A 12983-nucleotide genomic window follows, 5' to 3' on the forward strand; every position below is an offset into this window, starting at 1 on the left:
GAGAATGATTGTGGCCACAAACGGTTTAATCTCTGTCATTAGTGTGTCTCTCTATCCTGTCATCAAGCTACCTCAGCCGACACAAAGACTCACCTGTTGCAACTCACCTGTGCAGCTTACTTCATGAGTGATCATTTTATAACACCCTGCTGGAATTGAATGAGCTAAATTTTCGTTTTGGGTTCCGTTATAGTGCTTACACGACTGCTACTGTAAACTGTATCCAAGGCTTCACTCTTTGTTGTGAATGATTATTCATAGATAGGGTAAGACAAAGTTTTGTTTGGTTTTCCTTCATGATTGAAGTGCGGCTGAATGTCACACAGTCTCTATGTCAACATTTACTTTTACATTTACATTTACATGTAGGGCATTTAGCAGATGCTTTTATCCAAAGCGACTTACAATAAGTACATTTGTCATAAGAAATTAAACAATATATCGCTGTTGGTACAGTAAAGATGTTCATAGAACCAAGTGCAAGTACTGACAATGGCCAGGCTAACCCATTCCCCGTATACAGCAGTGATAGCTAGCTACACAATTAAATACAATGAATGAATACAACATACATTAAGTGCGTTCATTAAGTGCCAGGACGTACAGACAACAGCCCTTTCTCTCCCACTTCTCATTCTCACAACTTGCAGAATATGTACTGTACAATAGCGGCTCCAAAAAAGCAGCTGTGGCAGGCATGGCGGGGTGACCTTTCGGAGGGACACCCTGCCCTGACAAGCATTTTGACCAATCACTTGTTTGCTTCTTTAAGGCATTGAACTTGACATGACATCAAATGATATGAAGTATAAACTAAGAGGGGTGACCTTTATTTATTTAAGAATAAGGTAACTCTTATTCTTGAGTGTTCTTGAGTTTTCTTGAGTATGACAGTCACTTGAGACTGTCACTTAAAGATAATTTCATTGCAGTAAAAGCATTACGACAACTGGGATTGTATAACGATCCACTTAAATTACATTTATTGAGATTGATTCAAAATGAACAATAGTTATTTTAAAATAAACAATTGTTATTTTGACCAAATAAGTCCTGTAAACTGTTTTTCAACATATTCCATGAGGGGAATGAAAGGTCTTTAATGGGGTCCCCACCATGAATCCATTTAATCTGTGTCGTACTCGAGTTTTGCTTGTAAATAAACATTTGGCAATCCCAGCCCACTGGACAGGTTGACACAAGCCAACATGTCACAGATGTGATCTGTGTGTCTTTCTAGGAACCCCGCGTTGGCTTTTGATTGGGCAGTATGGGTGGGAGAGAACAGACCTGTCTTTGTTTGAGAACTTGGGTATCATGGAAGTGGGAGAGAGAGGCCATTGTACTTTGGAGAGAAGCCTACGATCCGTCGGTGTCTTTGGATCGTCGTAACGGATCCTCTGCCCCGTTTTCACCAGCGGAACTCACTCCAAAGTGACGCCATATTCATTACAAGTGCCCTAGTAAATGGAAAGGGGCTCCGGATTTTCACCGTCAAAATAAGAGATATTGGACACCCTGCAAACCCATTCCATCACCTTCAGACCACAACCATCTATAGAAAAGCCTATCACTATCAGTCAGAGTTGTGAATGCATACATTTATATATAGAAAAATAACGGTAATGCTTTCTTTCCTGTACTTATTGGCTTGGAGTGCATGTTGAATAGAATAATACACAATACAAGATTGCTTTATGGGTTGTTTTTTTTTAATCGCACAAAATTCCTCTTTTTTAGTTCCGTCTAGAAAATATAATCCATCATGAAAGCATAGTTTGCACATTAGAGATATTGAATACATCAGGTTTTAGTTGGAGGCACTTGGAATAACAGCAACATTCTGATATAACATGTTCAGAAATTAGGGTTAGCTTAATGGAGGCCACACACACACACACACACACACACACACACACACACACACACACACACACACACACACACACACACACACACACACACACACACACACACACAGTTCAAATCCTGTTGTACACCCCCCACCCAAACCAAAAAAGGACCAAATCAAATGACAATCCCTCACTTATCTTGTGAAAGTTCAAAGTTGTCAAAGTGAAATGGTTTCTGTTCATTGTCACGATGCCCCAATAAGTGAACAGTTTTTTTTGTGTGAACACAGTAAAATACGTCTTTGGTCATATTGGACATTTTACCGAAATAACAAGCTCCAAGGTTGGCTTGTTTTGCTTATTTGAGATCTGAGACCTACATTTTCTTCTTAAATAAGACATCAGACAGTTGAACAGCAATCTTACAAACGTTTTAAGCGAGAATACTTGGCTGTCCATATTGGATGCACAGCAGTACAAGATAGTCAAGTCACATTTGGAAAAAAAAAATAAAAACATGGATTCCTTATTTATTTTTTTCCTTCCACTTTTTTATTTTTAGAAACAGACGGTTGGCGAGGCCGGGGGGCGGTGGGGGCGGGGGGGGTTCAGTTACACGGCAGCCACGTCTGGTATGAGGAACTGCACGGGGACGCCAGCAGTGGCGGCGGCGGTGGCGGCTGCGCGTGCGCTATGTAATAATTACTGAAGTTGATGTCCTGCACATAGGCGGCGGGCTGGTAGTAACACGTGACGTTGCAGACGTTGGGGATGGCGTTCTGCTCCGCCAGCACCCTGATTGCCAGCGCCGAGATGAGGCCAAGCGCCTGCCGCCGCTCGTGGCCCATGAGGCACACGGTGCTCTCGTCCACCACGCGGTGCAGCGTGGTCAGGCACTCGTAGCGCTTGTGCTCCATGCCCGCAAAGTGGTTCCGCAGGTAGGCCTCCAGCTTGCGGTGCTGCTCGCCCAGATCGGGGAAGTCGATGAAGAAGCGCGAGCACATGTAGCGCTGCATCTGCTTCATGTCCGCCTCCGACTCGGCCCGGAAGCCCCGTGCCAGCAGGTGGCAGTACTTGAGCAGGCCGCCGCCGCGGATCTCCTCGGGGGAGCGCGTGGCGATGGTCCGGTGGCGGAGGTGCGACACCGCCTCCTCAAAGTCCCCGTACACGCTCTCACCGACCACGCTCGGGTGGAAGCTGGGCGACATGCACGTCTGCGAGCAGCGGTCGAACAGCAGCAGCGAGTCCAGGCAGATCTGGAAGGAGTCCACGCTGAACTCGAACTGGCGCCGCAGCGAGTCCACAAACTTCAGCTCCACGTTCTTGCCCGTGTTGTTGCATAGCGAGATCAGGCTCCAGCAGTCCGTGTCGGTGCGCACCTTGACCAGCTTCTGTACGTACGCCTCCTTGAGGGTGAGCGGCGAGATGCGCTCCTTGCAGACCCCCGCCGGCAGGAAGTCCAGCAGGCAGTCCAGCACCACGTCCTTCACCAGGCGGAAGGCCTGCTCATCCCCCAGGGACACGGCGAAGATCAGGTCCAGGTCCTTGTAGCCCAGGCCCGCGTCCTGGTGGAGCACGTGGCTGGCCGCCGAGCCGTTGAGCTTGACGTTCCTCACGCACACGCCCCTCTCCTCCAGCCGCGCCCGTACCACCTGGTCAGGACATGGACACACACACACACACACACACACACACACACACACACACACACACACACACACACACACACGTCATTCATCTCCCCGCTCTGTAGAACCGCACCTATACACTAAAACAACTTCCTCACGTGACGCCTCTCCCATAATGTAAAAAATCCAACCTACGCATTTTGTGTGTACAATCAGTAGATTAGATGGATCAGTTTCATCAGTCTGAACAATAATTAATCAGAGAGCATTGGAGCATGTGTGTGTGCTTGCATGTGTGTTCATGTGTGTGTTAGAGAAAGTGTAAACATGTCTCCAAGGTTGATTGTATACTACAGGAGAATAAAGACTAAACATCTGCCTCGCTCGCGAGTTCTTTAGTTTAGCTTTCCCAGCGACAGTGGTGCACCTCTTATACACACACACAATATAATAATGCACCATCATGTGAGGTCTAGCAGCGCAACAAGAATGTACCCTGCACTCTTGTTTGGCTACACAGAGCTAGCATGCATACGTCAGGGCCCTCCGACAATGACATCACAGATAAGCATCCTGCGCATATGTCATATGGGGGGGGGGGGGGAGAATAGGCCACACGAAAGGCAGCTCTTAGTTTTTATAAGGGATCAGACAGGTTCTATCAATGCACAATTTACACAAAGGGCAGTGATAACAGATGCTGGCTTGTTTCAATATTAACATTGTTATTAGATGTGCTATAACAACAAATGGTAAACCAGGAAGCAAAGCGGACACACACACACTTAGCAGGTATTTACAAAGGTTTAGCAGTTACAGGGCCATTTGACCAAAATCTCATCTGAATGTTCAGAGATAGAGTAAGTCCTTGGACTAAGGAATCCACGAGGTTACAATGGAGGTCTGTGGAAAAACTTCTGAAACTCCCACTGACCCATAGCGGCACAGGTCAGTGTATGTAGCCAGTGGTGTGTAGATTGGATAGTAACAAACCAAAAGGAAACGTAGACGGCAAGCCTCAAAACACATTTGTTGTTGTGATATTAAATATGTTTTAGGTCTATAGATAGTCAAGTCGTGTCATATCATATGCCTGTGGGAGTGGGCATGCGCTCAAGTGCAGAGGGTTCCAAGAGAAGACACTACAAGTCTGCCGAATTCTGTTAGGCAGATTCAGAGAGTTACACTGTACGTGTTCACCAGAAAGCCACATAATGTACGTAGAGTAGCTTACATGACAGGCGCTGCCATGGTTCTGACTGATCCGAAAGCACAAATAGCATTCACAAACGTCTGATCTTTTCCTGATTAAGTTGCTTTCTAACTAACGAAGGGATTCTCGCATTAGGGATTAACTGGTGATTCATATGGTTAGGATATGTGCTGATAATATGTAGTTAGAAGTTTAATTACATTGGAAACCACTTATACTACAACAAAGTAGGACTTCCAAGTGCAGTCCCATAGCGCAGTGGTCCATATCCTGGAAACAAGCAGAAACGATTTGTATTTCTATAACTCCAAACATTGAAATTGGGTCAGTGTTTGGTTGTAGTATTTTATAACGGACCCACATTTGTAGGTCTACTTTTTGTTTTTACCTGAACTAGCAGCCGGGGTTGTACGGACAGTGTTGGGAAGTTTCCACGTCCATGAATGGGAATAGTTTCTCCCAGGATCGAGTCCAGACGCTGCACCTGGTCCCAAGGCAACACGCAGAACCGACGACTCTGATCAGACACATCGTCGCAAGACATTGCAATGTAGCTCTCCAAAAAAATCAGCGAAATGGCAATTAATCCCTTCCGATATATTTCGAGGTCCTAAATTAAAAAACGATATTGATGAAACCAGCAAAAAAAAACAACCGAAGAATGAAATGTCTCAGCGGTAGTGCGGCTACGATCAACTCGCAATGAACCAATTCATAAGGTTGGTTCAAAGAGTTTAAAGCCACCTCATTAGCATAACGTCTCTGATTGGCTGTCAGGGTGACAGCGTCCAGCCCCCGTTACTCAATCAAGTACGATTTCATGTCAAGACATGAATTGTAATGAACTGTAATGCTCCAACATTACAATTCCCTTTTAGCATGTATTTGCCAATTAAAATATAACTTTGAAGAATGACAAGCTGACAGACTGTCACTAATAATCTCCTCACAAATAAAAGGACACATAATAGAACTGTCCATGATCTCACAGTCCCTACCCACTGCAGGGTTTTGAATGCCATGCCAGCTAGCTATAAGATGTTTAAAATGTAATAACAATGCACACAGAGGGAGCGGAACACCTGTGTAGATTTCATATTGTCCACCACATAGTATTTCCATTTAGATATGAAAAACGGGCCCCTCGCTCCCTACCGTATTATCACATATTTGTATTGCCTCTTATCGTAATTAATGAATTACTATTTGTGAAAAGTAGAGGTTATCTTTGTTTTGTTTTTCCAGGCGACTAATGGAAATTAAATCTTGCAACCACAACAACATGAACGTGTTAAAGGGTAACACTATAATTTGATCAGTGTTAAGGCTTGATAACCCCTGATAACCATTCTGCGTTTTGTACATGCTGCACAGGTATTCAGATACTGCCATGTAATTTCCATTTCTGCTTATCAACGGAACCACAACCACTCTTATTGCTAGATTAAACGCAGATATGAAGAAATAGGTTTGTCCGAATAAACTCTTTGAAAACAATCCATATACACAAAGCATAACTCAGTGGCGTGATGTGAATCTAGTTTCATGAAAACACATTTAATGGCTTTTTGTTCAACACTGCATCCTTTCATTGTTCCCTGTTGAAAGCAGCTCCATTATTATTACGAGAAGTATTACGTTGTAGTCAGACTTGAATTTGCATTGGAGATACAAACCTGACTTGTGGTTCGTAAGATAAACATTGAGGTTTTAAAACTGCCATTGTTTTTATTACTCTTGCTGAGATAGTGGCCAAACATCCTACATTACCATGAGTGGCTGCATTGGGAGTCGGTTCACATACGTCATACGGCCACAGCCGGCCAAACATTCAGTGCTGCTACCTTTATTTCACAGGTTACCTTGTTTCTGGGCCGTAAAATGGAACAAAAGAAAACAGACGATGCAAAGAGGGACGCTCTCAAGGGCAGGCAGGGAGGTAGAGAGACAGACAAGTAGGCAGGCAGATAGACAGAAGTACAGGTGCATGCGCGCGCGCGCACACACACACACACACACACACACACACACACACACACACACACACACACACACACACACACACACACACACACACACACACACACACACACACACACAGAAGACAGACAGAAAAACATATGGACAGGCAGACAAAGATAAGCAGACAGACGGTCAATAATGAGAGACAGACGCATGTGCACCCACACCAACACACAGCAGTGAGACATTGGAATGTAGCATTGTAAAACAGTATTATACTGGGCCTTAAAGGCCCAAATTGCAGGAGAGTGACTGGTTGCTCCTCACGTATAATTTGAGCTGGAAATAATATCATGCGGGTGGAGCATGGAGCATGATGGTGAGAACCTAGGATGTAAATGTAATCCTGTTCCCATAGCAACCGCATCCACGGTTGTCGAGGCAGCTGGGCCAAGGCATCTCCAGCAATAGCCCTCTGCAGGCCCTGCTGGGAGACGTCTGTGTCATCGTTGGTAGCTACCACATGGTAGCTGTGGATAATTTCCCCCAGACAAGGGAACCATGGAGGGGGAAGAAGACCCAGAAGCTCCCACATGACTTTTTGGGGTCATGTGGGAGCAAAAAATGTATCTTTACCTTTCAGTTTGGCTAAGTCTACACACCAATCCTTTGCTTGAGCTAGCATCGATGGCCCACACCTACACTTACACGACTGTGAGTCTTGTAGGTGGGGTAATAGAGCTTGTGTTTGGTCACACCTTAAATAAATGATGTACAAATCCTGTTCAATCCCTAATCAAACATCCAGCCGTTGCCATGACGTAGCCCTTTACTCAGAAGAAGCTACTTAACTGAACCACTGAAAATATTATTGAAAATAAATCTGATGGAAAGCCATATTTAGTAGCCTATTCAAAGTATTTTTGGGGACTCTAGAAAGTCAAGAAGCCCAGGAGTCATTTCTCCGCATCAGCAACCACAGGGATCACAGGAATCAACTTTGCTTTTATTTAGTTGTAGCCTACGTCAGAGCACGCAGTAAAGCATGGCTGTAAATCAATTGGCCAATAACTGAGCTGTCACAATGAATAGGCCTACCAGATAACACACACACAGAATAAGTCTGCTGTCACGGTCAGGAAAACAAACACCAACACACAAACAAAGCTATTTAAATATTGTATTATATTTAAATATATTGTAATATTAGTTAAAATATTTGCATTTTGCACTTTTAGAAGTAAATAAAGTTGGGTTGTTTTGTATGTCCATCGAAGTGGCTTCGTCACATATGTGAAGATAATAAGACCAACAGTCTATTGAGTCTGCTGACCTTATTCAGAATCAAAATTAGCCGACCCCAGTTTCTTTGTGATTATGTCAGCCGACCGTGTTTATCGACGTCTTGGGGGAAACAAGCGAGGACTGCCGCTAAGCGCCAGCTGCGCTCAATGTCAGGGAATTTGGCTTTACCTGGTCGGGTTGGCTCGTTGGCTTCCACACCGGGGCATACCTGTCTTTGCCAGTGTGACCAGGCGATAAAGAACCTCAGAGACTTATCAGCACGAGTGCAGACACCCAATCTATGGGATGCCGGAGCTGGGTTACGCACAGCAGCGTACCCTTGACGTCAAAGTCCTCTCCAACCGACTGCTTGATTGATTGCGGTTGTGCTTGCTAAACAGATTGCTGCTAGGCATTTCTAGCAAAAAGGCACACACACACAACTTGTGTTTAAATGTACGTGCCGTCGTTATGGAAGAGGATTAGGGCCACATGTGAATTTATTGCGAGTTTAAAGTCCGAATTCTGGCATTCAAGTCAGAATCATGACATTAACGTCAGGATTCCGTGAATAAATTCTGACTTTAATCTCACAGGCTAAAGAAGGGAAATCCTTACAGGCTAGCTGTAGGAACCAAATTCAGGTAGAGTCTCTTTGCGACATACAGGACACGCTGAGCACACGCTGTAAGCAAGTTTCATGTCATATAGTCCAAAAATCATATGTGGCCCTAATATCCTTTTCCATAGGTCATGGATCTAGCCAATGTGAAAACAACTGTCACCAGCAGAATAAATTGAAATAAAACTAAAGCTAATTTAAAACCGTGCTAATGTTACCATAAATACAGGGCTTTTACGTCCTGACATCGTTGCTCCTGCATTTTTGGTAGTTATAGCTCCATAGGAATGTCACTTGTTACATGAATAGGCTTTTGGTCATTGTTTGTTAATTCATTGTGAAATAAGTTGTCATTATGGGGAGACAGTGTTTGAAACTGCCAATCGTTTCTCTTTTCCTCTCTTTGAGCCTACCAGTCCGGCTTTGTCTGTCTATCACTCCAAACCTTATCTATTGATCCATAGACTTGATCAGAATGGGTCCAGTGTGTTCACACACAGATAGCTGTGTAGCCTCACAGCATGCTGGGTAATATATTGATTGTTCCAGATGCATACATTGTGTTCCCAGGGTTACGTCACATAAGCAGCAGGTTGTAGCAAGCTCGGAGTTCCTGCACAGTTTTACAGCTCCAACTCAAGGTTCAAATATAGGCTGGTGTTAGACTGTAACAGTGCATAAGTTATACTTTACTCTCTGGGTGGTGTAAAAACAACTCAGGTTGGCCAAATGGTTTACTATGATGAAGCTTTTGTAAACCAGCCAAAAACAATAGGCTAAGGTATAAGTTAGGAATCCTTCTATATGGTATCAATAGCCTATTGTTGATTATTGGTCATGCCTGCTCAATATAAAGTTGGTTGAAACATCCCAACGTAACAAGGCTACATTACAAGACTCATTACCAACTGTCTCAAAATGCAGATCGCAAACAAGCTATGACCTTTGCCATTTCAAAATCTATTAATATATATTTTTTCATCCTATTTTTAAAAAACGAGGACCTCAGCTCCAGCTGGGGGCAGGTCACCCAAAACAGGACGTCCCCTGAAAAACAGGGGTGTCTGGTCACCCTCCCAACAGGCCAACATACTCTAGTATCTACATGTGCTATATTTAACAGTGTATCTTCTAGCCAGTGTACCATTTATACAAGCCAAACACACATGAACACTGGGAAACCATATAACCCCATGACCGTGCCCGGGACTAGACCCAGGAGAATCAGCCCATATGCAGTGTCGTTCTACTGAGAGAGAGCTTCTAGCAGAGGACAGGAATGTGTGGCCTGCTAATAACACAGGTCTGCTTCCCTGTCCGGATGTCCCTTCCCACCACAGCCACCTTGAGGGGGGCGTAGCTGGGGGGGGGGCATAAGGACAGCTACCGAGGCCCATTGTCATAGTGGAAATAACAAATGTCAATCTACCCAGTGGTAAAACCTCTACAAAATGGTATATGTACTATTGATGATCTACTTATGATCTTAAACCGCATCAATAATTAATTGTCATCGGTCTACCACATCTTGTTCCGTGGCTGTATTCCTACCCTCAGCGTTCACAACATGAATGCCTGTTTCATGCCGACCCAAAGGTTCTTGGCAGAAGAAAGGAAGGACCCTTCCAGAACGGAGAGGGAACCCTCATTCGGCCGAGGGCTCCGGTTACCTTCTCTGAATCAGACCGACAAAGTATCCAGCAGCCCACAGCAAGAGGGGAAAACTTGGTCTTGTGTCTTATAGAAGTATGGAGCATAATGAAGGGTCTGTGGCATGTGGACGATTAGAGCTGTCTGCGGGCTGGAGGAGCATACTAGCACAGTACTGCTGCTTCATTCTACCAAGGCCAGCTGAACAAGAGTCCGTTCCAGCATCCCGTCACCCTAGCTGAACTTTGTTTTCCAAATTTCTCAGAAGCTCACCCAGGAGATTCAAATCATTTTCCTGGAGAGGATTCTATCGGCCTATACATTTATCTGTCAGAGACCCTCTGGGGTTCCAAGATAAACACAAATACATCACAGAATTATCATTCATGAATGACATTGAAGTACAATTTATAGACGTCACTTTACTGAATGGTTTGTCTGTATTATCACTAAAACCCAACATCAGCTTGCTTTCCAGAAGTCTTCCAGATGAAACAGGAGTCACAGGAGAGCAGATGGCATGGATGGTTTCAGTGTGTCTCGTTGATCATGACAAACCACTCTCCATCTAACTCCTCGTTTCCACTCACACGGCCTAAAGACATTTGAATGATTCAACATTGCTTTCACGCTAAACCAATACAGCGTCAATGAATGATGTGCTGTTATCTAAGCAGTTGTCTTTCTCTGCCCTTGCTCCCTTTCTGGCTCTTTCACACACACTTTCTCTCCTTGTCCAATATGAATCCCAATCTGCACAGAGGAAGAAACAGTATTGGTGCAATGCTAAACTAAGAAGCTTCAGCGTGTTGCTATTACTACTGTTTGGTCACTTATGAGAACCTTTTAGACTACAGTGAATTAGGGACGTCATTAAGGAGCAGGTGGGGGCTAACGTCCACACTGGGGATCAAACCCGGTGCCTTTGGGTGAGGAGTGAAACACCCAAGTCACTATCCTGCCCGTGGCCCTTTAGAGGTTGTAACCTTCCAGTGCATCCGCAGAATAGATGTGTTTGACTATTGCTGACTTCCAGCTTCTTCTGTTCATTGTAGTAGAGTCAGACGACCGAAGAGGCTTATCCTTTATTGCTCCAAAGACCGTCCTGACACCAGCAGACCGAAGTTCAGCGGCCTCACTATTGCCAAACCGCCAGTGACACAGTTGCAAAAACAGATGTTGTGCCATATGGCCCAGGCCCCCAGGTGGCGCCCCAACAAGTGAGGTCCAGTGGTAGGACTGATCTGTTGTGCTCAAATAGTATCATAGTCCCTCATCCTCATCGTCGTCCGCTTATCCGGGGTCGGGTCGCGGGGGCAGCAGCTCAAGCAGGGGGCCCCAGACTTCCCTTTCCCGGGCCACATTGACCAGCTCTGACGGGGGGATCCCGAGGCGTTCCCAGGCCAGTGTTGAGATATAATCTCTCCACCTAGTCCTGGGTCTTCCCCGGGGTCTCCTCCCCACTGGTCGTGCCTGGAACACCTCCCAAGGGAGGCGTCCAGTGGGCATCCTTACCAGATGCCCGAACCACCTCAACTGACTCCTTTCTAAGCAAAGGAGCAGCGGCTCTAATCCGAGTTCCTCCCGGATGACTGAACTTCTCACCCTATCCCTAAGGGAGAAGCCAGCCACCCTCCTGAGAAAACTCATCTCGGCCGCTTGTATCCGCGATCTCGTCCTTTCGGTCATCACCCACCCCTCATGACCATAGGTGAGGGTAGGAACGAAGATCGACCGGTAGATCGAGAGCTTTGCCTTGCGGCTCAGCTCTCTTTTCGTCACAACAGTGCGGTACAGCGAACGCAATACCGCCCCCGCTGCTCCGATTCTCCGGCCAATCTCACGCTCCATCGTACCCTCACTCGCGAACAAGACCCTGAGGTACTTAAACTCCTTCACTTGGGCTAAGGACTCATTTCCTACCCGGAGAGGGCAATCCACCGGTTTCCTGCTAAGAGTCATGGCCTCAGATTTAGTGGTGCTGATCTTCATCCCAGCCGCTTCACACTCGGCAGCCAGCCGATCCAGTGAGTGCTGAAGGTCACAGGCCGATGATGCCATTAGGACCACATCATCTGCAAAGAGCAGTGATGCGATCCTCAGATCACCGAACTGCAACCCCTCCCCACCACGACTACGCCTCGATATCCTGTCCATGAATATCACAAACAGGATTGGTGACAAGGCGCAGCCCTGGCGGAGGCCAACACCCACCGGGAACGGAACTGATTGGCTGCCGAGAACGCGGACACAGCTCTCGCTTTGGGAGTACAGAGATTGGATGGCCCTGAGGAATGAACCCCTTACCCCGTACTCCCGCAGCACCTCCCACAGTTTCTCCCGGGGGACCCGGTCATATGCCTTCTCCAAATCCACAAAACACATGTAGACCGGATGGGCATACTCCCAGGCCCCCTCCAGGATCCTTGCGAGAGTGAAGAGCTGATCCGTAGTTCCACGTCCAGGGCGGAAACCGCATTGTTCCTCTTCAATCTGAGGTTCGACAATCGGCCGAACCCTCCTTTCCAGCACCTTAGAGTAGACTTTCCCAGGGAGGCTGAGAAGTGTGATACCCCGGTAATTGGCACACACTCTCCGGTCCCCCTTTTTGAACAGGGGAACCACCACCCCGGTTTGTCACTCCTTTGGCACTGTACCAGACTCCCACGCAATGTTGAATAGGCGTGTCAGCCAAGACAGCCCCTCAACACCCAGAGCCTTTAGCATTTCTGGCTGGATCTCATCAATCCCTGGGGCTTTGCCACTGCGGA

General features: G+C 46.1%; 1 protein-coding gene across 1 annotated transcript; it reads right to left on the bottom strand.

Moving 5' to 3' along the window:
• Positions 1–1888: 1888 nt before the first annotated feature.
• On the bottom strand, positions 1889–5379 carry LOC311351487 (terminal nucleotidyltransferase 5A-like). Its single transcript, XM_084471634.1, has 2 exons — positions 5083–5379; positions 1889–3505 (listed from the first exon to the last, which is right to left on the bottom strand). The coding sequence occupies exons 1-2, from the start codon at positions 5236–5238 to the stop codon at positions 2462–2464; spliced, it is 1200 nt and encodes a 399-aa protein (XP_084327760.1). The 5' UTR covers positions 5239–5379; the 3' UTR covers positions 1889–2461.
• Positions 5380–12983: the final 7604 nt, after the last annotated feature.

This window comes from Micromesistius poutassou (genome assembly GCF_964030765.1).
Source record: "Micromesistius poutassou genome assembly, chromosome: 8".
In the NCBI taxonomy this organism is placed as follows: Eukaryota; Metazoa; Chordata; class Actinopteri; order Gadiformes; family Gadidae; genus Micromesistius; species Micromesistius poutassou.

Bases quoted from the DNA above. Each gene is read 5' to 3' on its own strand.
- LOC311351487 (XM_084471634.1), bottom strand. From the start codon at position 5,238: ATGTCTTGCGACGATGTGTCTGATCAGAGTCGTCGGTTCTGCGTGTTG. The intron at 3,506-5,082 runs GTAAAAACAAAA...TGTCCTGACCAG, and splicing joins AACCCCGGCTGCTAGTTCAG to GTGGTACGGGCGCGGCTGGA.